Source organism: Dermacentor andersoni, chromosome 1, assembly GCF_023375885.2.
Source record: "Dermacentor andersoni chromosome 1, qqDerAnde1_hic_scaffold, whole genome shotgun sequence".
NCBI lineage: Eukaryota > Metazoa > Arthropoda > Arachnida > Ixodida > Ixodidae > Dermacentor > Dermacentor andersoni.
In genome coordinates, this window is record NC_092814.1 from 43,641,387 (window position 1) to 43,668,585 (window position 27,199).

The window sequence follows — 27,199 nt, forward strand, 5'->3', positions numbered from 1 at the left end:
GCACGCTGTCCCGTTTACGCGCAATCAGATAAGCCTGAATCTCGGAGAGGGTCGTACGGTCACTATAGGCGGCTGAAAGCACAGTCACTGCTTGTGCACGCTCCGCATGCGACGGCAGCGTAGCACATGGTGCGTCATCTTCCGACTCGGAGTCATCGTCCGGCGGAGCAGCAGAAACCTGACGAACGATCTCGCCGTCGTCGAGTTCTGCGCATGTCAGTACAGCAGTGTCAGCACTTGTGAAACTGTCAAATGAGACGGTGTCCGGAATCACAATGCAACCACTGCGCAGGCACTGTCGGCGCCATTAGACACTTGACGAGATTTTTCCCTACGCCACGTTGGATCACCGAAACCTCGACACAGCACACAACGCAAACACCACCGTGCCGACACCAGTCGCACGAACAAAAACGTGCTACTCGCAGCGTCGTGCGCGAAAGAAAGAAATCAGCTGCTGGATTGTCTTGACATGGCTTACTAAGCTGAAACCGGAACTACTGTACGACCACTCTATCGAACCAGGCAGAAACGATGATGATGAGCGGGGATTTCCAGTAGTGCCACTTCGTGGGGCAGCAAGGAGGCTCCGTTCAAAACAAAAATGGCGTTTAGCAAGTCGAACTATGCGCCGCGGTCAGAGTTGGTGCATGATGCCCTCGAACGAGTTGGCTCAAGAAGTGTCCGAAAAATCAGACGAGGGGTTGCAGGGCGTCCGAACTTTCGGCAGTTGTTATACATTATGGTCTATGGGGAGAATGGCGGTGCCGCGAAGCTGACCGAATAATCGGGCATGTCCGAATTTTTGGAGTCCGGAAAATCGGTCGGCGACTGTACCGGTGCCCCTAAACTTGTCCCTTCATGTATTCCACCTTTGTGCATTGTGCAGCGTGACCGACCCCATTATTTTTTTGCAAACGGAATCTGCTGCTGTGCGCTGCAGGTCCCTATAAATATAAACAATGCACACTGCACTGTTTACATTTTCAGCGCTGTATAAGCACATTCATGGAGGGAGCCTTCGTTGCTATTACACCACCTCAAACGCATGTGATGTATGCGGGCACTATAAACTGTAACACTTCATTCACTTTTCATGCGAAAGCTGCAGCAACATTCCGGAATGGCATACAGTGGGGGCTCCATATTCATTTTGATCAACTGGAATACAGTCGAATGTCGTTAAAACGAAGTCGCACCTGCCATGGAAATGTCTTTATTAGATACGGTATTTGTTATACAGTCGAGCCCACATATAACTTAAGATGAGCTTTTGCTTAAAACGAATGTGACCCGTGCGACCACAAAAATATACATTATTTCAATGGCATAAAATCGTACATATAATGAGTGTCTTTGAACCCTGCTGATCGGTTACAGCAAATGGACAACGAAACACGGTGATGCAATGCGAAATTACGACGATCTCCAACCCCTTTGCGCACGCGGTCCGTTTTCCCAAGCTTCCTTCGCAGGCGAACTATCTGTTTCGTGCCCTGCTACCCTTGCTTCGCCATCACGCGCTGCCCAAGAGCGCTGTCGCGTGGCTTCCAAGGTCGTCGTCCCACCCATCCTCGCAACTCCGCTCCCCTCTCCTCACTCTTTCTTGCAACTCCCTCACTGTCTCGGCGTGCGCACTACAGCCGCGGGCTGAAGTTCAGAAATTTTGTTCTCTGGCCGTTACCGTGAAGCAGGCCTCTCCACACTAGTTTCCATGCTTCCTCGCTTCCACGCTTCGTTCTAGTCAGGCGCCATTCAGGATGGCGGACGGGAATGCCATGCTTGCAGTGGTCACGAAACGAAAAGTGCTGGACATGGCAACGAAGCAAGCAATTTTAATGGAACTGTCTCAAGGTGCTAAAAACTGCGAGTTGGTGAAGTACAACCTGTCAAAATCAACCATCTTGACGATTCTAAAGAACAAGGAAAAGATTGCCAGCTCTGATGCCAACTTGACGAACAGAAAGCGCCTGCGGAAGACCACCTATGCAGATGCAGAGGACGCGCTTCTTAAGTGGTTCGTTGATGCACAGGCTCGCAACGTTCCAATAAGTGGACCAATGATGCTGGGCAAAGCCAAAAACTTTGCGTTCCTGTTGGATTTTCCCGACTTCTGCCAGGGCAATGGCTGGCTACATCGATTCTAAGTGCAGTACAAGATTGTCAGCGAGGCGGCTTCGGTAAGTGATCAAGACGTTGCCACTTCGCATGTAAGAAACAGCCATTATTGCAAGCTACACGGAGCAGGACGTGTGTAACAGACAAAACTGCGTTATTTCATCAGATGCTGCAGGACAAGACGCACGCCATGAAAGGCGACTCATGCGCTGGTGGCAAGCACAGTAAAGTGCGCGTTACAGTACTTCTGTGCATTAATATGGATGGCAGCGACCAGTGTGTGCCCTTTGCACAGTAGAATCTTGTTAATTCGAACATGCTTAATTCGAACTGATGCCATGATCTCGTCAAAGTTATGTGCATTCCATTGGGCGAATATGGCCGGTATTTTGAATTCGCAAGCACTTGCGATGGTTCAGTCGAACAAACCATGCCCCGACAATGCCCTCAGCAGCGTGCCAAATCATGTGGCGGCGCCTCTGACCAGCATTGCTCCGACCAGCCACTTTTTTAAGCAGTGGTCCACTTACTACGAACTTCAGGATATATAACGAACAGACGCCGCGTGACGCTCAGGTTCATTATAAGCAGGCTCGACTTACACATACGTTATACACTGATATCTGCTAGAAATGTTTGTTTACTTTTTTATCGAGGTTCAACGTATAGTCGAACCCGAATATATCGAACCCGTTTACATCGAATTATTCCATATATCGAACAATTTCTGGACATGGTATAGTTACAATGAGTATATATAGCAAAAATTACGCTTGCATCGAACAAAACTAGTAGCGACTCCCGATATATCGAACGCCAAGCGGCGGAAAGTGCCCCCGGAAGTTGGCTTTCCCTCGCGGTGGCGGGAAAACCCGGCGGCGCGGCTCCATATAACTGCTCTCCCCACGTGAACGCGCTACCTTGGATCCGCCGACACCCCCCTGAAAAAATGATCCTGGCCCGCCCGCAGCGCTTGCTCAGACAGCCAATCAGAGGCTCTTGTGCCCTTGTCGTGCAAGATGGCGAAAGTGCGTGTTGTCTCGCTGCTTTTCAGGTTCATTGTGTGCGCCTTGTGGGCCTTCTCTTGCAGTGTTGCCGTGATGAAGCGGCAGAATGTGCCTTTCGTCGTGAAGCTCGAAATCATAAATCGGGTCGAACGCGGTGAGAAGTCGGATGTCCCAGCAACGTACAAGATTCCGAGGTGCACTCTTGGCACGATCTTGAAGGGGGAAATTAGGGCTAAAGCGGCCTAACTCGCGACCCGGTGCCCGTGGCGCCCGACGCGTACGCACGGCCATGTACGAGTGGTTCATCCGAAATAGCTTCAGCCGTACCGACTTCCGCGTGCTCGGTGATGACTGTAAATTCTGATTAATGCGACGAAGCCGTGCCCGGCGTTGCCGAAGTTTGGAGCGAGCTGTTGACGAATCAACGGTGGACGAGTTTGTGAGCGCAAACGATGGTGTCGCGACCACGGGAGAGCCCGGAAACGAAGACTATATTGCCGACATCGTGCCGTGTACAAGTGAAAGTGGGCACAATGACGAAAGCAACGACTGTCCTTGGCCCACATCCTCAGAAGTGAATGGTGCGCTCGCACTAGTCCGGTGCTTCTGCGCGAATGCGGAAGCTGCTCCGACTCCTTAAACAAAGTGGAAAAGTGCGTGCGTTGCACGCAGCGAAATTGCCCAGCAGAAGAAAATGCAAGTCTATTTCGTGCAAAACTAAGCTAGTTTCATCAATAAAGTGATTTTATAAATGGTATGTGCTTTTATGACATCCAATTATTTAGCAGGCTTACATCGAATTATGCTCTATATCGAACTGATAAGCGTTTTTTTGCGAGTTCGATATAGCCGGGTTCGACTGTACATCAATGAGCGGCTAAATTTTGGCACATGTGTGTTTCTGTATTTGCCGCCACCTTGGCTGGGAAATGAATCAGCAACCTTGTGCTCAGCAGGAAAATGCCACAGCTATTGAGCCACGCTAACAGACCATATAGTGCATAACAGAGAAGTGCAAAGACTGGGTTTCGAGCTCTTGATTAATATTTTTTTTTTATTGCACGAATAAAACCCAGTTGATAGCCAACATGATCAAGCTGTCTACTGGGACAGCTGTGGAATTTTATGCCTTGAATGAACTAGCTTAATGTATAATAGAAAATGTAGCACAGTACCGTCAGTTCCTGATCAAACTTCTTTTGCTGCTGTTCCCTGGCAAACTCCTCCTTCATGTCCAAGTCTTGGAACTGCTTGTTTTCCATCTTCTGGAGCATTTTTAGCTCCCTTAGCTCCTGCTTCCTGAAAATATCAAAATGAAGCCATCAGTACCAAAGACAAGATAAGCAAATATCAAAATTAATTTAGTAGATTGAATGCACTTGCACCAAATATTGCTAATTTGTCACTCATTCAGCTTATTAATATGCAACATAGAAAACCAAAAACATTGCTAATTTAAGATACTATTGACAAAGCACCATCAAGTGCTTATACAAGTGAGCACATTTATTGTGGCAGTCCCATGATGCTAATGGTCTTTTATGATACTACAGTCAACAACCCAATTTTCAGACATGTCCGGTAACTTGGATGCCTTCGTAGCACTGACACAAACTCCATTGATCCGATGTATAAGTAGATCTGCAATTTTGGACACTGAAACCCTTACCTGTCCAATTTTCCAAACTTTTTGCTGTGACAGCAGGTTCGAAACAGCATTAACTCAAGCCACCACCGCTGACATTTTGATTATTTTACAGCACTCAACAAGCACTCCCACACACTAATCCGCTGGCAGCTGTAGCCACCACAGCAACGCTAGGCCTAGCTGCTTTCATGTTCGCTGCCAAACTTCCGGATGTTTGGTGCAGTGTTTTTCATTAAACAAATTCGTTGCTGTCAACAATGGCACTGAATTTGCCTTTGTCATCCTCACGGATGGTTTCGAAGCGCGAAAAGTACAGCAAGGGTCAAGTGTTGCGTAATACCAGTCCCCAAAAGTCAGCTTCACCGCAGTACAGTGTATTGTGCGATCAAGCATATGCAATGTATTGCGGTAAAGAATGGCAAGGAGGCACTGTCAGGAGACACAGTATGTATTGTTTAATTATACACATGTGCACTCACCATCTCCCATCACAGTATGAGCACCAATATGCTTAATAAGTGTACTGGCAGGCCATCGGAGTTACTTCAGACATGCTTGCGGATATTTGAGCCCTTGGTGGCAATAAAAGACATTCATTGATTCTTTTGAACTGCCGGATTTTTTTAATGTTTTTATGGACCCTAGGAAATTCAAAAAATTGGATGTTGATAGTATTTCAGAGCAGTGCCATAGTACATCAATTTTGTCTGCTTTAGGTGTATTACGTATTAGGTCAATTTACAGAATTGTGATATCTTCTTTTATTGTTTAGTTATACAGTTGTGAACTTGGCACTTAAGCTTGTTAATTATTAAAAATATATATATATATATACAGTGAAAGCTAGTTAATTCGAACTTCAATAATTTGAATTTATGGATAATTCGAACTGTAAGATTTGGTCCGGCCAAGCTCCACAGAAGTCTATGTATAAAAAAGCCTGTTAATTCGAACGCGAGAAGGTTTCACCACCGATAACTGGAACTACACACCACCGTGCCGGCGGCTTGGCGCCTGGCACACGGCCAGAGAAACGCGCCTACTGCCTACACACAAGGCTGCATCGCCTCCGGAACGGAGAGAACGGCGAGAGAAGGCAAAATCGGGAAAAATCTAAACGGTGCGGGATCGGCCAGAAGGCAGCGGCGGCTGCCTCCTCTCCATTCTACGTGACCTCCGAGACTTCTTGCCCGTGGCGAATCTCGGAGGCTTTGCAAATCTTGTGTAGCTGCTAATGTTACGCGGCAGATGGTGCGGCAAGCATCAAAACACAGCGAATCAAGTGCGTCGCAACTGCGCTTGCAATCAAGAACCGCCAAATCGGGGCCTTCACCACCTTCACATGTTCAGCGTCTTTGTCTCGGCAGTCTTCATCGGTTGTGCACCTCTGTTTTCAGCTTAGGATGTACCGGCCGTCGCGATTCTTTATGATGGTGTTAAGCCTCGGCTAACGTTCGTTTCGGTGCACATCGGTGGTGTGGCACAGTCAGACCCAGAGCTGCGACTTGAAGATGGCGTGTGCCCGCAGCACACGCCATCACTTTCTGACGCGCCAAATTTCTGACATGCCCTGCTGCTTCCAAATCACAGTGTACTGTTGTTCTCCATCACTTTCGTTAGTTCGAACTGAAGCGGCTTCCCCTTGCGGTTCAAATTAACGAGCGTTTACTGTATACATACATATATATACATATGCTATAAATTGGAAATCTACTTTCTACAGTTACTAGATGTTAACATTTGCTTTTAAGTGCGACAAACCTTATCCAAAAAGTGCAGTGGCTGCCAATAAAACAATTACGTTCCTCATACAGTCGAACCTCGATATACCGAACAGCGCAGTGATCGCGAAATAGTTTGATTTCTTATTCAATATATAAAATCCCGTAAAAAATGTGTAACTTGTACAAATCAATCAATGAACCAATCGTAGTACAGTAAATACTCCCTTGAAGCTTCCACACAAAGTATTTATTTCTTTGGCTGAAAGTACTGCAGCAGTGTAGCCTGCTTCTTATTGGCAGCCACGTTCTTAAACACGGAGTCCTCAACATAGTCTAAACGATCCCCAAGCGATAGGCCGGTGACTTCTATTGCGCCGCAGTAGCGGCGTAGAACGTGAGTGGGGCAACATCAGCGCTTGCGGGATCAACCTCGGCAGCATCTTTGTTTGGCCGCTATTTCTGCTGCAATCTCAATGTCCGTCAATCGAAGCATTTTGAAACACTGTCAATAACAAAGTAGTAAGTGGCGTCTGCCATGAGTCTATGAGTCAGATCAGTGAATGCGCGCTGTCGTGTGTCTCTGTGGAAGCAAACCGCCATCCCTCACACGGCGCGGCAGGCGCAGAGCGCAGCACCAAGGAGGAGTCAGTGCAGCAAATGCAATGTATTGATGACATCGTCGAACTAGCCAAGCCACCGCTTGCGTGCGCCGCTACGTTCAAATGGCACCCTCGGCACAATCGATATGTGCAGCTATAGTGCGCAGCAGTCGGGAATGCCCATCATGTCACCGCTATCTTGGAGGGTGTTGCGAGAAAGCTTTCCGCCTGTCAACAGAGCACACGTGGTCTGGGGTGGCGGAGTTCGATATATCCATTTTACATCTGACTCTGTTCGAAAAAAAAAAATTAAGAAATGCAAGCGATTTTCCAGGCGATATAGAAAGTGTTTCGATATATGGAGGTTGGACTGTATTTAGATGGGAGCTCCTGAGCTAAAGCTTCCTCTTAAAGAGTGTCTGCAGCAATTCTCACCCAAGTATAATTTTTTCTTCATTGCTTTCTTCCTGCTACCCCTTCTCCTTCTGTCATTACTTTCACAATCAGGCTTAGTTCCATAAATCCGTGTGTGGGACTGCCTAATGTCATTTTTGAGCAATTTTTTGAGCAAGTAAAACTGCGTTTTGGAGCAGCTTTTGGGGCAGGGTAAATCTCATTTCGGAGCAACTTAAAGCAGACGAAATTTCATTTTGAAGCAGTTTGGAGAAGGCCAGTCTTAATTTTGGTGGAATAATGGAATACGGAATATGGCAGTGCAACCACGACGGAACACAGAATAAGCCAACACGAGCCCTGTACTGTAACTGTCGTAAGCAACGTCTTAGGCTAAATTTTGAAGCAGATTACCCAGATAGTGAAACTGCCTTGTGCATGCAAATTTCAGTAATAGCACCTGTAAATCTTTAATTAGTGTTAGCAATGACAAAAAAATTTTTATTCTACAACAACGAGTGCTTGCGGTAAGTGGCTGCACACGCGCTGACCACTTACCGCAAGCACTGAAATGTCTAGTGTTATAAGCGCGTAAATTATGAGAAACTGTGTGGGAGGCACCGTCGCGGAGTGTGCAGAATGTGAATGGCTGCACCCTTTTACAGAGGACGAATCAGCCCACATGCCGAAGCCGTCTTGGTGCAGCGTGGCACAATTTGTCAATTTTCTGTGTCTGGAAGAATTTGCGTTTGTATGAAAATGGTGCAATTGACATAGGAGTCCCACCCCTGTAAATGGTCAAAACTTGGTCCGTGCTGTGCAACCATCTTGCGAGTTTTTAATTATTCTATGAAAATCAGACAATGAACCTGTTCTACACAACTACTCAAACATTCAAATGGTGGTACATATTCAATGATGCTCTGACACAGCTTCTGATTTAAGAGCAGTGAAGGAAGATAATAAAAGACTGAAATACAGGAAAGAGTGAAGCATGGCACAACTACATGGCAGATGCTCAGGTGCCATACCCAAACTTGCCTGAGAAAATGGTAATCTTTGGCTTGTTTATCTTCATCAAGGTCCCCATAGATGACTTTGCTGGTAGTGGTTGTCATGACAACTCCATCAATCACGAACTTGCGTGTCCGCTTGAGTGTCTTTGGCCGTACTGCATTGTTCTGAGTCATAAGGGCCTTCTTGCGAATGGCAGGTACATTATTAGCACTACGTTCCTGAAAAAAAAAAAAAAAGGCCAATTATATTCGATTCCTAATAGATACACATAACTTGCTTTGAAGCCGGTGCATACAAACAAGTAATAAACAGAAGTGCAGACAAGACAAGTTGATAGGATATGCATGGAAAGCTTTTTGTAATGATGTTAACTGTCCCCTTTATAAAGTAAATCTATTTCAATCACCAAGCTTTGCTTGGCTTTGTCCAAGCCATGCAGACCAAAGATGAACCAGCTTATGTAGTAGTAGTCTACTGATTAAAAAAAAGAAAAAGAAGACAAAGGCAACGACTGGCAAAAGTAAGGGCCTAGCAACGTACTGGTCAACAATGTTTTTCCTTCATTTACAAGGACTAATAAGCAAGGATGCTGGTTCAGACAAAAGCCACACGAAGAAATAACACGAGTTCGCTGTTAACATCCAACATAAAACTGCCACATGTAGAGTGGGAGCCATTTTTTGATCGTGAGTAGGTAACAAGAATGCACTTCAACGAAAGAGCCAGAATTAATGTAGGAATATGTGTTGCCAGTTTCAGTAAAATAAAACTTAGTGGCTCCTCTCCAAAAAACTACACATCATGGCAGCCTTACCATGCACTAGAATGTCTACGTTGGATATGATGTGGTATAACCACCACATACAGTCTACTCTTGTTACAACGGACCCTCATAATCCGACAAAAAGAGTCTGCTTTATCCGAAGTCCGTAATATCCTAAGCTCCTCACTTTCGAAACTTTCATCGCAATGTCTAACAACTTTATTGCAAAGAGTGAGTGCCGAATGCCCTAAGCAAAAAAAAAAAAAAAAAAAAAGCAAAAAAAAAAAAAAAAGAGTTGCAGCTTTGCCATTAAGGCGAAGCATCGAGCAAATTGACCTTTGTGCTGTCTCTTGCTTCAACGCGAACTAAACAACGTCCAAAGCACAGCGCATGCGAAGCTACTGGCACTGGCGCACTTTGTCCACATCACAGATCACTTTGAAGATGAGACCCTGGGGGGCACGCACTTTGTTTACATTGCAGGTGGCTTTTAAGATTGAGCGCCTGCATGGGTGCACACTTTGTCCACATCACAGATCGCTTTCAAGATACCGCGGTGCAGTAAGCAGCAGCTGCCGGAGTAGAACCCCCTTTCTCTCGCCTCCCCCTCCCCCGTGCCTTGCGCGCAAAAGTAAAGGGCGCTTTTCCGCCCCGCCTTCCTTCCTCCCTCGCGCGCGCGATCATCGGCTGATCCTCGCAAGGCAGCTGCCAGCCTATGTCGACACAGCAAAAGTATGTTTTATTTTTATTTCAAATACTGCAGACCATGTTGGTCCTGGCAGGAGGGGCACAGTCAATCATTTTACAAAACAAGAAATAGCAAGCACATTCAAACAATATTAGCAGAGAAATAAAAACGAAAACGAACAAGCAAATGCAATCAAATAATGACAAGCATCGAAAAAACAAACCAAAATCCAAAGCCTGATGTTGAAAAAAAATTGCCGCTAATTTCGTACGCTGTAGCCGATAGTGTGTTGTAGCATGGTGCGTTAAAAGCGAACTTCGTTGCGTTAATAAAATAGGTAGACCAAACTTAGGCTTAACTCTTTGAGGGTTGATTTTTTTCGCCAGATGCGACCGCCCAGGGTCGATTTTTTTATTATTGCAGATTCCAATTCTTCTTGGGAAGTTATTTCGAAAAAAATTTACCGTAATTTTTCTAAGGTGACCATAAAGTGAGAAAAAAATATTTTGCGTTGGTATATATGTACTCTTCATTCATGAATAACAACAATAAAAAAAGAAATAAACCTATAAGAATTGAAAATTTTATGCATTGTTATAGTTCAAAGCTTTGAAAATGCACACACGAGAATATTTCGCAAGACTCAAATGTTCCTGCTCTTACACTAATATGTACAGTGCTCACGGAATGAAACGCGTCAATTTAGGGCTAAGTAATGCGCATACTTTCGCTTCAACCGGCTGCAGTTCATGTCACATCGACGTAATTCTGGCGCGTACACTTACATCGGAGCCCACGTCACCTTTGGTGACCAAATTCCTAGCGACATGACATTGTGCTCTCGCGTACTTTGCACATATGTAGGGTTGTACTAAATGCTCCGTGTCCTATTTCAATCCGTGAGCACTGTACATCCATAGCGTAATCGAACTGTGTAGGTGCGCGCACTCAAGAAAACTGTGTGGTTGTGTGCCCGTCAAAAAAGCAAAACGTGTGACAAACTTCCACTAATCTTCATTTTATCGCCAACCAGAGACAATTAATTTTTGCGAGCCTGAAAAAAAAAGAAAAGAAAAAAAAAAGAAATGCAACGGAAATGCACGCATGGCTGCATCCTTCCTTGCGCACCCCTGTGAGCAAGCGATTGCCCTTTGAGCGATTAGTAACGAGATAGCCACCAGTTTTGCAAGCGCAAGAAGTTGAAACCGCTAGCGGAACAAAACGCAAGCTGCCTCCCGCCCGCGGGCGCGCCAATGCGCGAGCGGTAGTATATAGACGCGCGGGAGCAAACTAGCGCTAAAAACAAACCATGCAACGAAAAGTGAGAGAGGGAGGCACGCGAAAAAAATGCCCTGTATTCCCACATAGTGGCAGCACATGACAGAAAAGAAAAAGTTAGAAAATTTGCGCACTTTTTAAATATACAGACGGCGCCGTAAATATACGGCATCGACCATATTGGAATTCGTTCGCGGCGCCATATATGTATTTATGTAATCGACCCTCAAAGGGTTCATTATGGTCCATTATATTCGGAAGTCTGTTGTATGCAGGTCCATTTTAACGACCGTAGACTGTACTTAATTCATGTGGAAATTAGGCTCAAGAGGTCAATTTGCAGGGGTCTTTAGGCCAACAAATCACACACACAAAAACACACAGTTCTGTAAAATTGAATTTTCAGAATCGCTATCTATCATTTTATTTCACTGCCAAGTTATTTGTCTCGTATGCTGATCATTCAGCCATAATATATTGACTTTCAAAGTATAGGGTAAGTGATTTGTTTGTTTTCTTCTTTTTCTGAACATTAAAGATACTAATTCTGCACCCCCAGCAGACCTTTCACTTGATAGGTACATAAGTACCTATCAGAGATAGAATAATTCTTTTTGCAGCATGAAGCTAGATGTTTGGAGCACACATGGGAGCAGATTAAAAAAACACATTTCTAAAGTTATTGAAATTTGTCTTTTGTGTGACCACTGCTTGGCGATGTTAAAAACACTGGAGTTCCGCGTGCTATAAACCAAGAAATAATGACCCACCAAAGAAGTGCTTCAATCATTGCATGTCTTATGCTTTTTAGTATTGATCCATGTGCCCTTTTTATATTTGTGGTGGCTATTTGCCCATTGTTCTACAAACAAAGGGCACTTTTTAAAGATTATAATGAAATAATAAATTACAGAAAAATATTATCATTTTTAGAATAAGAAACTAAAAAAGCATGCCAACTTTTATCAAATTAGGTTTGAGAATAAAGATAATTTAAAAACCCTTAAAGGGCAACTCTGCCGATTTTTCGATGCCCACTGATATTAATAAAATTTTGAATATACATTCTTTTTTGCACTCTGATTATCTGTGTCAAACAATATGGCTGCAAGTCATTTAGTTCTCTTGCAAATGAATTTTAAAGATTGGTTGCGTTCCCAACTTATGACTTTTTACTGGCCACCTTGTGTTTGTGACGTCAGAGACTACACCGCCACCCTCACTGAAATCACCGCAGTCTAGTCCGGAAAATCTGTAAAAGCTCCCTGTGTCGTCAGAGACATCATCAGCTTTGCTTGCTTGGCGTTAGCGCCACGTGTACTGTGTGTTTAGCATGCATTCTGCTGCGTGTTTAGCACGCGTTCTGCCTGTTTACATTAGGGTACTGTAGGACCTGACGTCATCGACTCATCGAGACTACGGACGAAGCAGCTACCTGTTTCGGTTGCGGCATCTTGTTTATTGAATATTATTGATGAATTTCTAAGCAAATTGAACCACCCTACCGGTGACAGGAGTGTCAATGCCATTTGAAAATGACAATATCCTAATATTTATTTATTGTACCTTCAAGGCCCGAAGGGGTTACAGAAGGGAGTGGAACGAAATACAGAACATGTACAGACGACAGGTTATAATAATGAAAAAAATTTAAAAAATGCAGATTAATAAAAGTATTCTTCAATAGTAGTTCTAAAAGCAGATGTATCAGTTATGTTAACAATTGAGGCCGGCAGATGATTCCATTCATTGGTAGTTTTAGGAATAAATGATTAAAAAGATAGGTTCGTGCGACAATGTGGAACGCTCAATTTATGGTGATGGTTAGTACGAGATGATATGTATGCAGGTTCAGAGAAAAGTTCACTTTTTAATTTCGGATTGTAGTAATAAATTTTGTGCAGCAGTGATAAGTGTGCTAACTTCCTACAGAATGAGAGGAGAGGGAGGTTTAAAGTAGTCTTCATAGATGTTACACTCGATGTCCGAGAATAGTTAGCAATAATGAAACATGCGCTACGATTTTGTATAGATTCTATTGCATTTGTTATGTAATCTAGGCCAGGGTCCCAGACAGAAGAGGCATATTCAAGCTTAGGACATATTAGTATTTTGTACAGAAGTAGCTTTAAGTTAGCGGGGGCCATAGAGAAATTGCGACGAAGGTAACCAAGCGTGCGGTTAGCATGGTTGAATGGTTAAAATGGTTAACGGTTAAATGATTAAATATGGTTAAAAAATGTGGGTGTTGCCCTTTAACACTGTGTAGCGCCCACCTTTTCCTTGGTGGCCTCCCAGTCCTCCTTGCGGTTCTCCTTGTCACTGCCACTTGTGCGGCTGCCTACACTGTCCAAGGTTGACACACTTTCTGTGTCTGAGACCTCCTTGCGGCGGCGCTCAACTGGCGCATCTGTTGCTGAGGTAGGAGGCCGCCGAGGCGTCTTTTCCACACGGGGTGGTGATGCTGAGCCCTGTTGCAGCTTGACATTCACCCGGACCTTGGGTCGCTCTGGAGACAATGCCTCGTGTGAGCCTCCGTTGACAAGTGGTGGCCGTGGCTGTGCACCTTCATGCATGCGAGGGAACGAGTTTCGCTTCTCAGGAGAGCCTTCGCGGGGCCCTGCTGTTGACTGCCGCAGCACCAGACGAGGCGATGCTGGGCCCTCGCGGGGGCTCACGACCAGAGACGAGTCCTTCACCACCTCATGGTCACCCACGCTGATCACAGACACATGGCTGCGGTCCACTTCACCAGCCTGCTGCTTCCAGTGTCCTGCCTCACCAACCTCCAATATGGTATGCTTTGAAGAAAAAGTCACTTCATGCTCCACAGGGGCTTTTGGGGAACTGAAAGTGAGCAGATCACACTATCATGCAACAAGAAAATAATAGCAATACAAACGAAAAACAAGACAGTGAGCCTATGCAACTTAAGTTCAAGAGAACATACTGGTGGGCTAGTCGGTACTGCATAACTTGAGGCAAAGTGGAAAAAAAGCATGAAGACGACAGAAGGGAACGAAGACACAGCGCTGTGTCTTCGTTCCCTTCTGTTGTCGTCCTTTCTTATGCTTTGCCTCAAGTTAAACATAAGTTCGCCGGCTGCACAGACAGTTGTGGGGTTCTCCTCCGTGCTCTTGGGACAAAGGAACGACAACACAGTAGTGCAAACAATCACAAGGGCATTTATTGCACCTTTCATAGATCAATGCCTGCTAGCTGAGTAGCTATCCACAAAACATGCCGATGGGCGCGCGACAAATCTAGAAGTCCGACTCACCGCGACCGGATAGCGAGCGAATATGTTCGCCCCATGCTGGATCCCAACGCCTGGTCGTTCGCGTGTACGGTCACGCGAACGGTGGTGCGTTCCAAGGCGGCCATGCGAGACGGTCTCGCAGAAGCAGGGATCGGCGCACGCACGGCACGGCACGTCCGCACTGCTTGCTGTCCCGACCCAAAGAGGAAGCGCCTTGTCTTTCGGCGCCCAAGTAACCCCGCCTGTCGGCAGCATTAGCAGCGCAACACTTGCGCCCTCTCTCGTACTGCGCCTCAACCACTCCGACCGCCGCGGGCGCCAGGCCACGCGGCGAAGCCGGATTACAGGATACGTGCCGTGCGGGAAAACAACATATCAGGGGACGCGTGAGAGTCACGCATCCCCACAAAGTACAAACACAAAAATCTTCTCTCTTGTACTTTCAGTTTTTTTTTAATGTAGCTGTCAACTCCATAATTATGGTCTGAAGCCTCAATTCCATGAGAGCACAACAAATAATTACACAACCCTTCATTAGTGCAGCTAGTCTAGGACATGTGCCAAGTGCAACATGGCTTTGGATATGAAGTGAGTCAATACATCACAGAGACCAGAAAAGGTGGTAACAAGGTATCACAAACTGCTTGCTCGTGCACCATGTGTTGCCAAAAGCTGGCTGCACATTGCCAAATCCACTCCACCATCCTACATTATGCATTTTTTTGCATTCAAAGCCAGTCAAGCCTAATTCTTTACTGATGCTTTTCTAGGGTGTACCTAGTTCTCTAGTTCTTTATTTTTTTTTCAAGAAAGAACTGCAAATTTGTGTTTGTCTGCACCTCACGGTTGCACCCCCAAGCAATTATGGGATGTGAATCTCGAAGGCCATTTTCTGCCACACTACAGATGGTGGAAGTGACATTACAGGCATGTTTCAGATATTAACTATGAGGAGCACAGACAAAGGCAAATTTTCAGTTTTTCTCTTGACAAACCCAGGCAAGTAATCATAGCAGGTATTATATATGTCTAAACGAAGTCTAAAACATGCTGGCTATATCACTTCTATTGTCTGCAATACAGCAAGCATGGCCCTCGAGATTCGTTTACTTTAATTGCTCGGGGGTACATCTGAGAGGTGCAGAAGAGGACACATTCACAGTTCTTTCTTGACAAACTAGGCAAGTAACAATGCCAAGTGTTAAAATGAACGATCCAGCCTATAATATGTGATCATTCTACAAAATTTTAGCAAGAATGGAGCTGTGGTAAGTGCAAGATCGCTTTTATATGATTCTATGCGCTCCATAATGGCTGATATAATGTAGATCGCAATAAAAAAATGTATTGTTGCGAGATCATTTAGCATGTGAAAATAAAAATAATACTAGCAAGCAGAAGCCTCAGGAGAGCACCTGAGATTATGATCAAGCAGATGAAGCAGGATCTGAGGTGCAGTCCATGGACTGGGGTTGCCAGAGCATGCGGGGAGGGGGGGGGGGGGGGGGGGTGCGTGCAATATCGGCTGTTTGCGATTCTCCCTTTTCATAACAATGAAGCATGGATGCTTCACCACATTACACAACAGTTATGTGGTGAAGCTATATAATTCTCTTGTCATGACATATCTTTGGTTAAGCTTCGGTTATTGTTGTTGTTGCCTATTGAACATTGTACCGGCTACATAGCACATTTGCCTGCCACCTTTCCTCTTCTTGTGTGGCATGCTTAAGGCAGTAATGTAATTGTAAGATGCTTGCTGAAGGTTCCGCAATATGCACACTAACAGCTCGCAACTGAAAACCAGAAAAAGATAAGTGAAAAAATTGTGAAGGGGGGGGGGGGATTTGCATGACGTCTTCGAATTCACATTGACGGGAGCTACTCGACGCACCCTCTCCCCAAAAGAGGCCACCAGAGGAAAGCGCAGCGCTGCCTTTTTCTGAAAAGGTCCATTACCTCAGCTATTGTCAGCATGGTTATAGTTTAGGCACATGTGTCAGTAGTTTATGTGGTACCACATAGCCAACATCTCCAGTTTCCTTGGTAAACCTCTTGCCATCCAAAGCCAGGTTGCACTGGCGAGCCTTTAGAACTGGCTAAAGTGATGTAAATAATCATTTGTTATGCTCTCGAGGAGCTGAGATTTTAAACCACAACTACTGGCCTGAGAGTTGCCCATTAAAGAATGAGAGAAAGAAAAAAAGATATCTTGCGGCAGTACTTTTAAGAATATGCAGTTTTTAGTGAAAAGTGTGCAACTCCCCGGAGATCAGCTGACACATTACAGGATAAACAGGAACACTCAGAACTGTATTCTCTCGCAGGGGCTTGCATCAGTGTTGCCAGCACAGTTGATGCTAGTGCATCCAATTGCAAAAGTATACTACTTTATATATTTTTAGAGTGCTTCCGAGTGCCACCCATGGAAAGCCCAATGAGCTTGCCTGCAGAGATACTAGCATAGCTGAAAATAAGTATGCTGCTTTCAGATGTCAAGAATGTGCATTTCTAGGTGAATAAATAGTGGCAAGCATATTGGATAAATGTCTGCCATCCAAACAAAAAGTTATTTTTTTAATTTGTCCATGCAGAAGCCTGTAAATAGTATCAAACCTTAGAGCATTGACTGGTGTTTTTTTTTTTTGGCGACTGTGTGACAAAGGTATTAACATGCACACAATGCAAGTACAGGGCAGACCCCTTATAACGTAACCGCTTTTAACGCAGGACCGGTTATAGCATGGGTTTTTTTACCACCGATATATCTTCCATAGAACTCGATGTATAGGCAGACCATTTATTGCGTAGGTGCGCGAAGCAGAATGCAGGTTATAGCGTGGTTCGTTTAAGCGCGCGACCATGAAATCGCCGCACGGAGCACGGTCTTTTCTCGGAGGCATTGACCACAGCCCACATGGCCGCACGGTTGCCAGGCGCGCAAACGCGAAGGGGGAGCACATGCGCACGCGTGGGGACCTGCAGCGAAAAGCAAAACAAAAAGGAGAAGGGCAGGAGACTTTAGAGGAAGGAGGGCGAATATTTTCGTCACTACAGCAGCGTCCAATCAGGGTGCGCGCTGCACGGAGTGCGGGGTAGAAGCGATAGTGGCGACAGTGCACTGCTTTTTTATTTTTCAGTCTCTTTGTTGCATTTGGTGTGTGCACGTCGTGATCTTGTCGTGTCGTAGTTGTCCTCTGTGCACGTGTGTTGTCGGGCTTTTGTCACCACAGCGGCGGCGGTGGCGTCTTCAAGCGGTGTGAGAAGGAGGCATGCCTTATCGCTGAAGACAAAGGACTGCGTTATGAAGGACATAGAAAGCGGGCTGAAGAAGGTGTTGGTGGGGGCCAAATACGGCGTTTCCGGCATAACCGTGTCAACCATATACAGTAAAACCTCGTTAAACCGTACCCGCTTAAACAGTAGTTTCGTTTTAAAAGTTGTAAAGTCAAATCCCCGACTCACCGGCCATTGAACATAATGTGTTTTGTATCCACATAAACCGTACCAGCTTATTGCGCACGCATCGGTTAAAACGTAGCGTTTCAACTTTTCTTCGCGCAAACACGGCGGTGCACCATCGCCATCGGGCGGCCCAGCAGAACAACAAGCCTCAGAGATTGGAACGGCCTCGAAGCGCCCTGTGCGTCTGCGCGTGAAAGCCACAGCAACATCAACATCATTTCGCCACCGTGCCAGAGCGTTATGGCGTCTTGCAAGCGAGGACTTGCGTCATTCCGAAGCTCGGATTAAAAAAGACGCCGGGTGCTCAGCATAGAAGAAAAATTAGACGTCGTGTCATCAAACGTGACACGACGAAGTCGGCGCTGGCAATTTCACCATCGTTGCCTGTATTGTTGTTTCCCCACTTGTAGTTGTTTCACCACTTTTCACCACTTTCAGCACTTTTCACCACGTTTCACCACTTGTTGTTGTTTCACCACTTTTCACCATCGTTGCCTGTGTTGTTGCCGAAGTGTCGACTAGCGACAGTGATGAGGATGACACAGAAAGCGACAGCACGGGCGATTCAGGCCCGACTGTGGCATAAGCTGCGCGTTACGTCAGCCTCATGAATGCAATCGTCGCAACTAGAACAGGGGCGCGATAACGTAACTCAATTCCAAATGAAAAGCATTCCAAACTCCAGCACCCGGCAATGAAAAAGGCGCCCCTGCGACTTCTGCAGCACTACTACGCACGTGAACGGAGAATATGTAACACCAACGAGGAATCTGCCATGCGAGTGTTTGCCGAGAAGAGGGGGCTGGCTGAAAAGCTGGCACGCAGTTTCAGTAAGTTTGAGGCCGCTGTCATCGTCGTGCTAGGCCGCCGCGGCATCAAACGAAAATAACACTTTTGTTGCGCGAAGTGAATAAATACTGCATGTTTTTTCCCCTTTCATCGCACTCTCTCTGAGTTCCGTTTTTGACAGGTAAGTGGCCAATCTCATGCTATTTCGGTTATTAAACAGTACTACCGTTTAGTATGTACTTTTTCCGAGCTCCGGCCAACTGCAGTTTAACGAGGTTTCACTGTAGAAGAACAAGGACAAATTGTGGCAGCAACTGCAGCAAGATTCGTCTTCCATGTCACGAAAGAGAATACGTGCGTCGAAGTACGAAGACGTGGATGCAGCGCTCTTCTTATGGTTCCGTGAAGTTAGGGCTCACAGCATACCAGTGAGTGGCCCCATGCTCCAACAAAAGGTCAAGTCCCTTGGTGCTCTTTTAGGCCACGACGACTTCAACCTACTTAATGGATGGATCCAGCGATTCAAGGATCGCCATGGCATCAGCTGCAAAGTGGTGTGCGGTGAAAGCAGTGATGTCAACGACGAGTCCATTGAAGTCTGGCTTCGCTTAAATTTGGAAACCATGCTGTCCACGTATACGAATAGAGATGTATACAATGCCGTCGAAGCTGGCGTATTTTATAACCTTCTGCGCAACCGAACTCTTGCGCTGAGAGGCACAGCCTGCCCCGGCTGCAAAGCCTCAAAAGAGCGCATAACTGTGTTCTTCTGCGCTAACATGGATGGAAGCGACAAGCACCGCCTGTTTGTCATTGGAAAATCAGTGAGGCCACGTTGCTTTAAAAAGCAAGAGTGCCTGCCAGTGACATACAAATCCAAAAAGAGCCGTAGATGACACAAGACATGTTCACAAGCTGGCTTTGCAAGTTCGATGAAAACATGGTGGCAGAGAAGCGACAGGTCGTGCTCATTATCTACAATTGTACAGCCCACAACATCAAGCCAAAGTTGACTGCAGTCAAGTTAAAGTTTCTGCCTGCCAATACGACTGCAAAATGTCAGCCGCTCGACCAGGGTGTCATCGCAACCATAAAGGCACTTTACAAAAACGCATCTGCGAAAAAGTTTTGCTGAGCATGCAGAAGCAGCAGCCTCTTAAAGTGAATTTAAGGGGCGTGATTGATATGGTTGCCACTTCGTGGTGGCAGGTAAAAGCCACTACAATAAGCAAGTGCTTCAACAAAGCAGGCTTCGTGCGCAATGAAGAGGTTCTTGACGCCGATGAGCCAAGCAACAATATTGCCGATGAGACGGTCAACACTGATGACGTGTGGTCCGGCCTCATTGAAAGCAAGTTTGTTTCCGTCGTAGACACCTTCCAAGAATATGTCGATGGCAGTGAGTCGGAGCTTCCTGTCTGCGAGGAAGCGAGCATGGATGATGCGATCGTCGCAGTGGTGCGTGGTGGCGCAGAGCTTGCAACCGAAGACGAGTCGGACGACGATGTCGACCCGACGCCAGACCAAGATGTTCCGTGCAGACGCTTTGGAATACCTCAACAAAGTGAAGATGTACTGCACGAAGAACAGTTTGAGTGAGAAAGCGCTTCAGTGCTTAAGCCTTGTAGAGGACGAAATTGTTCGAAGCGCTGTTAGAAAAAATCTCCAGACGAAAATAACAGCGTTCTTCCGCTGATGCCGCACTTGTCAGGAGAATTTGGTTTCTTTGCTGTGTTGAGATTGTGTTGCATGTGTGTGTGAGCGAAAAATGTAATAAATTGTGTCTGAAAGGTGGGTGGTCCGTTTGGCATAGGCAAAAGCCGAAAAAAGCATGCTTTGGTTATAACGCGGGTACCGCTTATAGCGCGGATTTTTACAACTCCCGCAACTTACGCTATAAGCGGTCTACACTGTAATCAATTTCACAATGAAAAGTACTGTAATACTTACAGTTCTGCTTTATCTACTTCAGAAGTTCCAATTTCACAAGTGTCCTTTAGGTGGGAGCTGGAGTCATCTATCATGGATAAGCCTGGGTAAAGTACATGAACGAATGAATCATACAAGTAATGCACAAGTACAGCAATGCTTAAGGCAAAGTTCTAAGGGCAGTAGTTGTCCAGTCAGTTTAGGATTCAGACAATTTTTGGAGAAAAAAAAAAGATGCTTTGGAGGAGCTTTGGAGTAGAAAAATTGGCATTTTGGATCACTTGGAACAGTACAACAGTAAGTGTGTAGCCATTTGGTGCAGCTTCATATTATTGTGCGATAAGTAAATGCTGCTCAACAATAAACAAATACACTAGGTTAATAGTCTGAGAGCAGCAGCTAACTGAGTCTGTCTTCCTAGTAAATAATGCCACGGTAACTTTTATATACTATCGAGATCAAAACTATGCAGCCAGGTGTAAGACAGTAGACTTGTGCAACCTTGTGCAACCTTGCAGAATCAAAGCCCAACTGCTAGTGAAGCTGTTTCCTTCAAACAGTTGCATTAAGAATTTCAGTTCCCTGAAATTAAACTATAGTTTAAAACGTTACCTTGCATATAATTCGCAGGTTTGAAACCTTGCCCGCACATAATGCTTTCGCGCACTTTAGGAAATTTTTTACAGACACACTCACCCATTTAGCATTTAGTGAACAAATCAGCCATAATGTTCCCATACTTTATAAATAAATTTGATGTTGATGGTATTCATAGTTATACTGAGTTAAATTCTGCACTGTTCATAACAAAACGACTTGCATGCATAATCAGGGTGTCTACCAAGTTTACATTTCCAAATTCCCCGAGTTTTCCAGGTTTTCCCCGAGTGGATTTGCAAAATTCCTTGACTGACACAGAACCTTGTTTTATGTCAAGACAGACTGACACCTTGTTGCCTGATGCTGTCACTCTCTAGTAATCATGCTATTTAAGTATTTTAGTAATCAATGCTACATTGCTGCATTGAGGCGAAGCTGACTTTCGGGACATGGCATTCTGCAACGCAGCATGCTTTCCCGAGCTTTGAAGCCAATCGTGAGGACCACAAAGGGGGAGTCGGTGCCATTGCTGACAGCGGCAAATTCTTTCAATGAAAAACATGGCGCTGAACGGCAAGAAGCTTAATAGCAAACGTCGAAGCACCGGCCTAGCGTTTGCCGCGGTAGTGGCTACGGCTGCCAGCAGATCTGTGTCCGAGAGCGCCGGTTCGAGGTGGCAAGGTAATCAAAACAGCGGCAATGGTGGCTTTGATTAATGCCGTTTCGAACCTGTGATCACGGCAAAAAGTCCGGAAAGTCTGACAGCGAAGCGTTCTTGCGTCCGAAATTTCAGACGTTCTTATACACTGACTCTATAGGGTACGTGGTGGCACCGCGAAGCTGTCCGAATTATTGGGCGTCCGGAAAGTCTGTTGTTGATTGCACACTGGAAACTCCTCCAGCCGACGACACGGAGTCAAAATACGATTCGCTACAATCCCTCCGTTACTCGAGCCAGCACTACCAAGACTTTCGTTGCCTTTCAATAAAATTACAGCTAACTTTTCCTGATAGAAGCACAAATTCCCTGAGTTTTCCCTGGGTATTTTCAGACTATTCAAAATTCCTGAGAATTCCCCGTTTTCCTGGTTGGTAGACACCCTGATAATTTACTGCCAAGGCAGTAATTAAATCACATGCTTTGAAATTTGCCTACATGTTACCCATATCATGCCCCCTTCTTTTAACCAATATAAACAAGGTGTCACATTTTACAGAGGACACTGGGGAAAACCACTATGAACCTCATAACGCAATAAAAATAGGGGAAAAACAAAAGAGGGCTCAGTAATTATTTACACTCCTAATTAAGCCACGAACATTATGGTTCCATCACACATTACCCTTAAGATGCACCCATTGCCACTAAATATAATCTCAGTGTAATGTAGAGTTTTTTTGGGACACATGGGAAAAAGCAGAAATCGGCTGTATAATGTTTACAAGTATTTTATAAAAGAATGTTTGTACAAAAAACTGCTTGATCCACCCACATTTAAGGCCACATGCAGATTTGCAACAGCGTTCCTCCCATTTTCGATGAATTCAATCTTGGTGGCATTTGTAGTTCTGCCATAGACATGAGCTAAATTCTGTGCCACTTGTAAAATAAGCTTATTTATAATGCTCTGGAGCACTTACATAAGTAATTTGGATTCAGGGGCAGGGCCTACCCTCTGGATTTGCAAGAAGCCATGCTCACATTCCTTTCTGCTAGAAACTGTTGCCCATTTTGAACCTGCTCTACGTTACTGTGTGCGATCAAACCAAGGCCCACTTGTGTCAGTCTGTACCGTATAGACTCGTGTAAGAGCCGCACTTTTTTCCCCAATTTTGATGAGGTGTGGCCCTTACATGAGACCAAACCTTTCGGTCAAAATGGTGCCGATGCAGCCTTGACTTGTGCACACCCTGGATCCCCAGATGGACCATTGCATCAGAGGTCAATGTCCGGCTCTCGCCATCTAGTAGTGACACACGGAAGTATGCAGCACGTGAATGGCATCAGGGCACCAAATATGAATGCTTCTGCATTGTTTGGGCTGCCAAGTTGGGGGTGTGGCCCTTACATGGGTGCGGCTTTACAGGGGTCTACACGGTAGCTCGTGTTTGTTGCAAGTGTGAATGGACCCCTGCAATAAAATAGTACATTACCAGTGAAAAAAAAAAAAAAAAAGTGTTCCTATGGAAGCGCTATCCAACGCCCCAGTTCTCAATTCATGGCTTTAGCACAATCGGAAGCAGGCGCCTCAAAGGTTTACAACAAATGACTTGGGCATGCATGTAGTAGAGACTACCAATGTTTGCTTATATTCCAACTTTGTGACTGGAAGGAGGAAGCACACAAATGCAGCAGTTTCAGTAGAGTTGCAACAATGCAGAATGAATGCACTATCGCCTAGGAAAGTGTGCGAAAGCTAAACAAGGTTAGCAATGCAATACTAGCAAGCCAACCAATGGAACGCAGACTGGATCGAATTGCTTGTCTCTGCATCTGGCACTAGTTGCCAGACCAATACAAGCCAAAAACGTCCCGTTGCCATGTAAAACAGATGAAATTGGCACTAGGGAGGGCACAGGGAGGGCACTAGGGAGGGCACAGCAAGTCGCAGGCAAGTTGAATTGTAGCAAAATGGTGCAGTTGGACTAATACCCCTGACACACGGGCAAAACTGAAGTCCTTTACCCCTTTTGCTACTCTGAAGGACCCTTTGCAGAAAGGAGTTGCGCCGATGACACACGGCGCAGCACTAACTTCCTTAGGTGGTTTCTGTCTTGCTGCTTGTGAAAGCAGCAAGACAGAAAACATTTTTAAAAAGCTGCGTATTTGGATTACATTTAGCTACTGTAGAACCCAAAAATATTTTTTTTTTCGTTGTCGATGGCTTATAATGCACGTATTGATTTATTTTATTCGCGTTTTCGTGCCCTTAGCAGCAATTTAAATTGGTCTAGCAACTATGTACAGTCGGTGTTTTGCAATGCTACACTGTACTAGAATAGCTGTGCATGCTGTATCTATTCTGGTGCTGGCCACGTTTCTGTCGTCCTTTTTCACGTCTTTTTGTCCCTTTCTTTGTGCATGCAGGCATAACGCGTTTTACTGAATGTGTTATTCGCGCAATTGTGATTGCGTGACAAAACTGCGCATTTGCATCATGGTTCAGTGAAACGCTAGCGATGAAGCAAGAGTTGAGGTCGCTCTGACGCTTGCCGCTCTCGGATCTCTTGAAGATGAGATAAACGCAGCCAAGGCGAAAGTGGAAAACATCAAACATCCACTCATCATGAGCATGCTTCATGTTGACTGCTTCGGCAGTGTCCCCTCGAGCTGCCTATCGCGGAAGGTGGGCCTACGTGCGCAACGAACAATGGTTTCACGATGATAACACAGCAAAGACGACGCAGGAAATGACACTGCCGGAATTCAACATGGCGGCACTGGCAACGTGGTGCAAGCGTTTCAGAGTATAGCTAGAGTAAATCTTCACTGTTTGACAAATCGCATTACCGATAAAAATTAAAACATTTTCACAAGGTAAAAAAATACTTATGGGGCACGGTAGTTGTGTGGCAGGTTTCCTTCTATTGATGAGTTGTGCACGCTGTGTGTGAGAGTAACTCCTTTTCCACTCGAAAAGTAGATTGCGCATCTCCTTTCCCGCAAAGGAACTTTGCCTTAAGGGAGATACTCTTTTATCTTGTGTCACTGCGTTTGAACGCCTTTCCAGTAGATGTCCCCTTACCTAAAGGACTTCAGAGTGCCTGTGTGTCAGGGGTATAACACTGTAAGAGGTAAGCTAAGGCAAGGAACAATAAAGAAGCAAAGCCCTGACACTCACTAGATACAACCACCACTTCACCACCCCGAATAGGTGTTGACGCTTGTGGAACTGGAACGGTCTCCTCAGGCTCTGGCAACTCTGGGGAGTCCGGCCGGTCCAAAGTTTTAGGTGGCGTCACTTCTATGGCCTTTGACCTAGTTCAAGGGAAGAAAAGTACACTGCAGAGCTGCTACTGCTTTGCTAGGCTTCTAGTGCATCACACAGCCATTCCCGCTAAAAAGTATGATAACACAAGTGAATTCTGATGTGAAGTAATTTTAGTAACATTAGAATTCAGTTTGATCCATCTTTCAGTGCTTACAACAAACTATCAACTTTATTCATGCGTCATGGATCTTTTCGCACTACATCAGTCACAACTAGGCTCCGCTAAATGAATGACTCACTCTTCTGAAGGGACCGGTGGTTTTGCCTGAACTTGAGCAGGTTCGTCTGGAAGCTTGGGAGGAGTTTCAGGTCGTGCCTCAGGCACCTCAACTTTATCCAACACTGACTTCTTGTCAGCAGGTGCTTGGGGTGGTGGGCTGGGTGCAGTTCTGCCTTCCTTGCTTACAGGCTTTGGAGGCACCACTTCATCTTTGGAGACTTCTTCAGGTTTGACCTCTGCAGCTATTAAAAAATGATTCAGATGTGAACTGGCAAACATCTAGCTTCATCGCTGCATCGCGGTACATGCTTTTAAAGGGCCCTTCACCAGGCCTCATATCAAATTTTGGTTATACGCTGAAAGTTGTTACGTGACCTCTAGGGTGCGTTCTGCTGCAATAATTTTTCAAATCGGCTCATTAATAGCCGAGATAGAAATATTTCAGTGCCGCGAACCCATGATTTCAGGAGGCGAGCTCCACTGCATAGCGAGACACTCTTTCCACTCGCCCCGTCTAGTCCCCACAAGCACAATTCCTTCCCTGTGTTCACCCATACCGGACCTTGAGGATCGCGTGATGCATACGTCACGGGCCCCACCTTCATTTTTTTTTTCTCCTCGTTTTTTTTTTTTTTCTTTTTCGGTGCTGCACATTTTTGCTGACGGCGTTGCACACGAGTTGTTGTGATGGTCTGGTTTCGCAAAGTGCACGATTTTGCGCGCTGTGCACAAGGGCACATGACTAGCGGTATGATTCAGTGCTACACGAATACTGAGGCAGAACAAGTGGATTGCAGAGCATGATCCCGCGCTGGAGCACGGTAGAAAGTGGCATAGTTTCAAAACCTACGCTCGTAACTGCACGACCGTGGGAACAAGCAGACGAAGCCGAAGTACATCTCTTTTGCTTCGGTGCGAAGTAAAACAAAAAACATGCAGACATTCTGTTTGTGTGTTTCATTATTTCTCTAAACTTCAATTCGTCAATTCAAGCAACAGATCACACAAATAACAGATGTTGCCTTGAATAATTCTCGAAGTTGCATGTTACCACGAGCGATGTCACATTGCGGACCCGACTACGTAGGCGCAGGGACACCAGCATGTCACCGTCCGGCTTGGAGCGCGGTCACCGCAAGCGAAAGGGAAGGCGGTGTTTGGATTGAAGTTTCAGACCTTTCCGCGGTGCGCAGCAATGTATTTCTTTGCAAACACGATCGTTAGCGCGCATTGTATGCTCTGCGCTTGTCAGCTCAAAATGGCCAGACCTGTGAGGGGCCCTTTAACCCTTTCGCTGTCACGGACGTACCGGTACGTCATCGCGCTTCCCCCCCCACAGTGTCACTGACGTACCGGTACGTTCTCTATCGTGCGTTCAAAATTTCGCGCCTGAGCGCAAAGCTGGCGCTCTTGGATTGGCCGCGCCATCTGTTGACTCTTTCTACAAGTTCGTATATTCGCCCCGACCTGTGTTAGTCCATGTATTGAAGAGTACGGTGCGACTGCCACTCCCCACTTTCTCTTTGCTGAGTGGCGCGGTGGCTCCGCGTTCGCTGGATCATGCGTCGCACGCGTGTGGTTATGGGTTCAAGGGTTGTTCTGCAATCTCCGCTGGTTTGAAGGTTTTTCTTTTTCTTCTGTTGGTGTGTCTGCTACGGCGCGTCAAGTTCAGGCGCACGTGCCGTTGCCTCTCCAAAAAGGGTGACTCGA

At 45.7% G+C, this 27,199-nt stretch overlaps 1 protein-coding gene across 1 annotated transcript in view; it reads right to left on the reverse strand.

Annotated features, from left to right (window-relative positions):
* The window catches only part of Slik (Sterile20-like kinase), a 115,717-nt gene that overhangs the window by 70,320 nt on the left and 18,198 nt on the right, over nucleotides 1-27,199 (reverse strand). The window contains exons 9-14 of the mRNA XM_050193235.3: nucleotides 25,509-25,731; nucleotides 25,120-25,256; nucleotides 20,699-20,780; nucleotides 13,512-14,082; nucleotides 8,531-8,724; nucleotides 4,301-4,424 (exon numbers count right to left, since the gene is read on the reverse strand). Coding sequence (XP_050049192.1) covers nucleotides 4,301-4,424; nucleotides 8,531-8,724; nucleotides 13,512-14,082; nucleotides 20,699-20,780; nucleotides 25,120-25,256; nucleotides 25,509-25,731 — 1,331 coding nt within the window. The remainder of the gene's footprint in view (nucleotides 1-4,300; nucleotides 4,425-8,530; nucleotides 8,725-13,511; nucleotides 14,083-20,698; nucleotides 20,781-25,119; nucleotides 25,257-25,508; nucleotides 25,732-27,199) is intronic.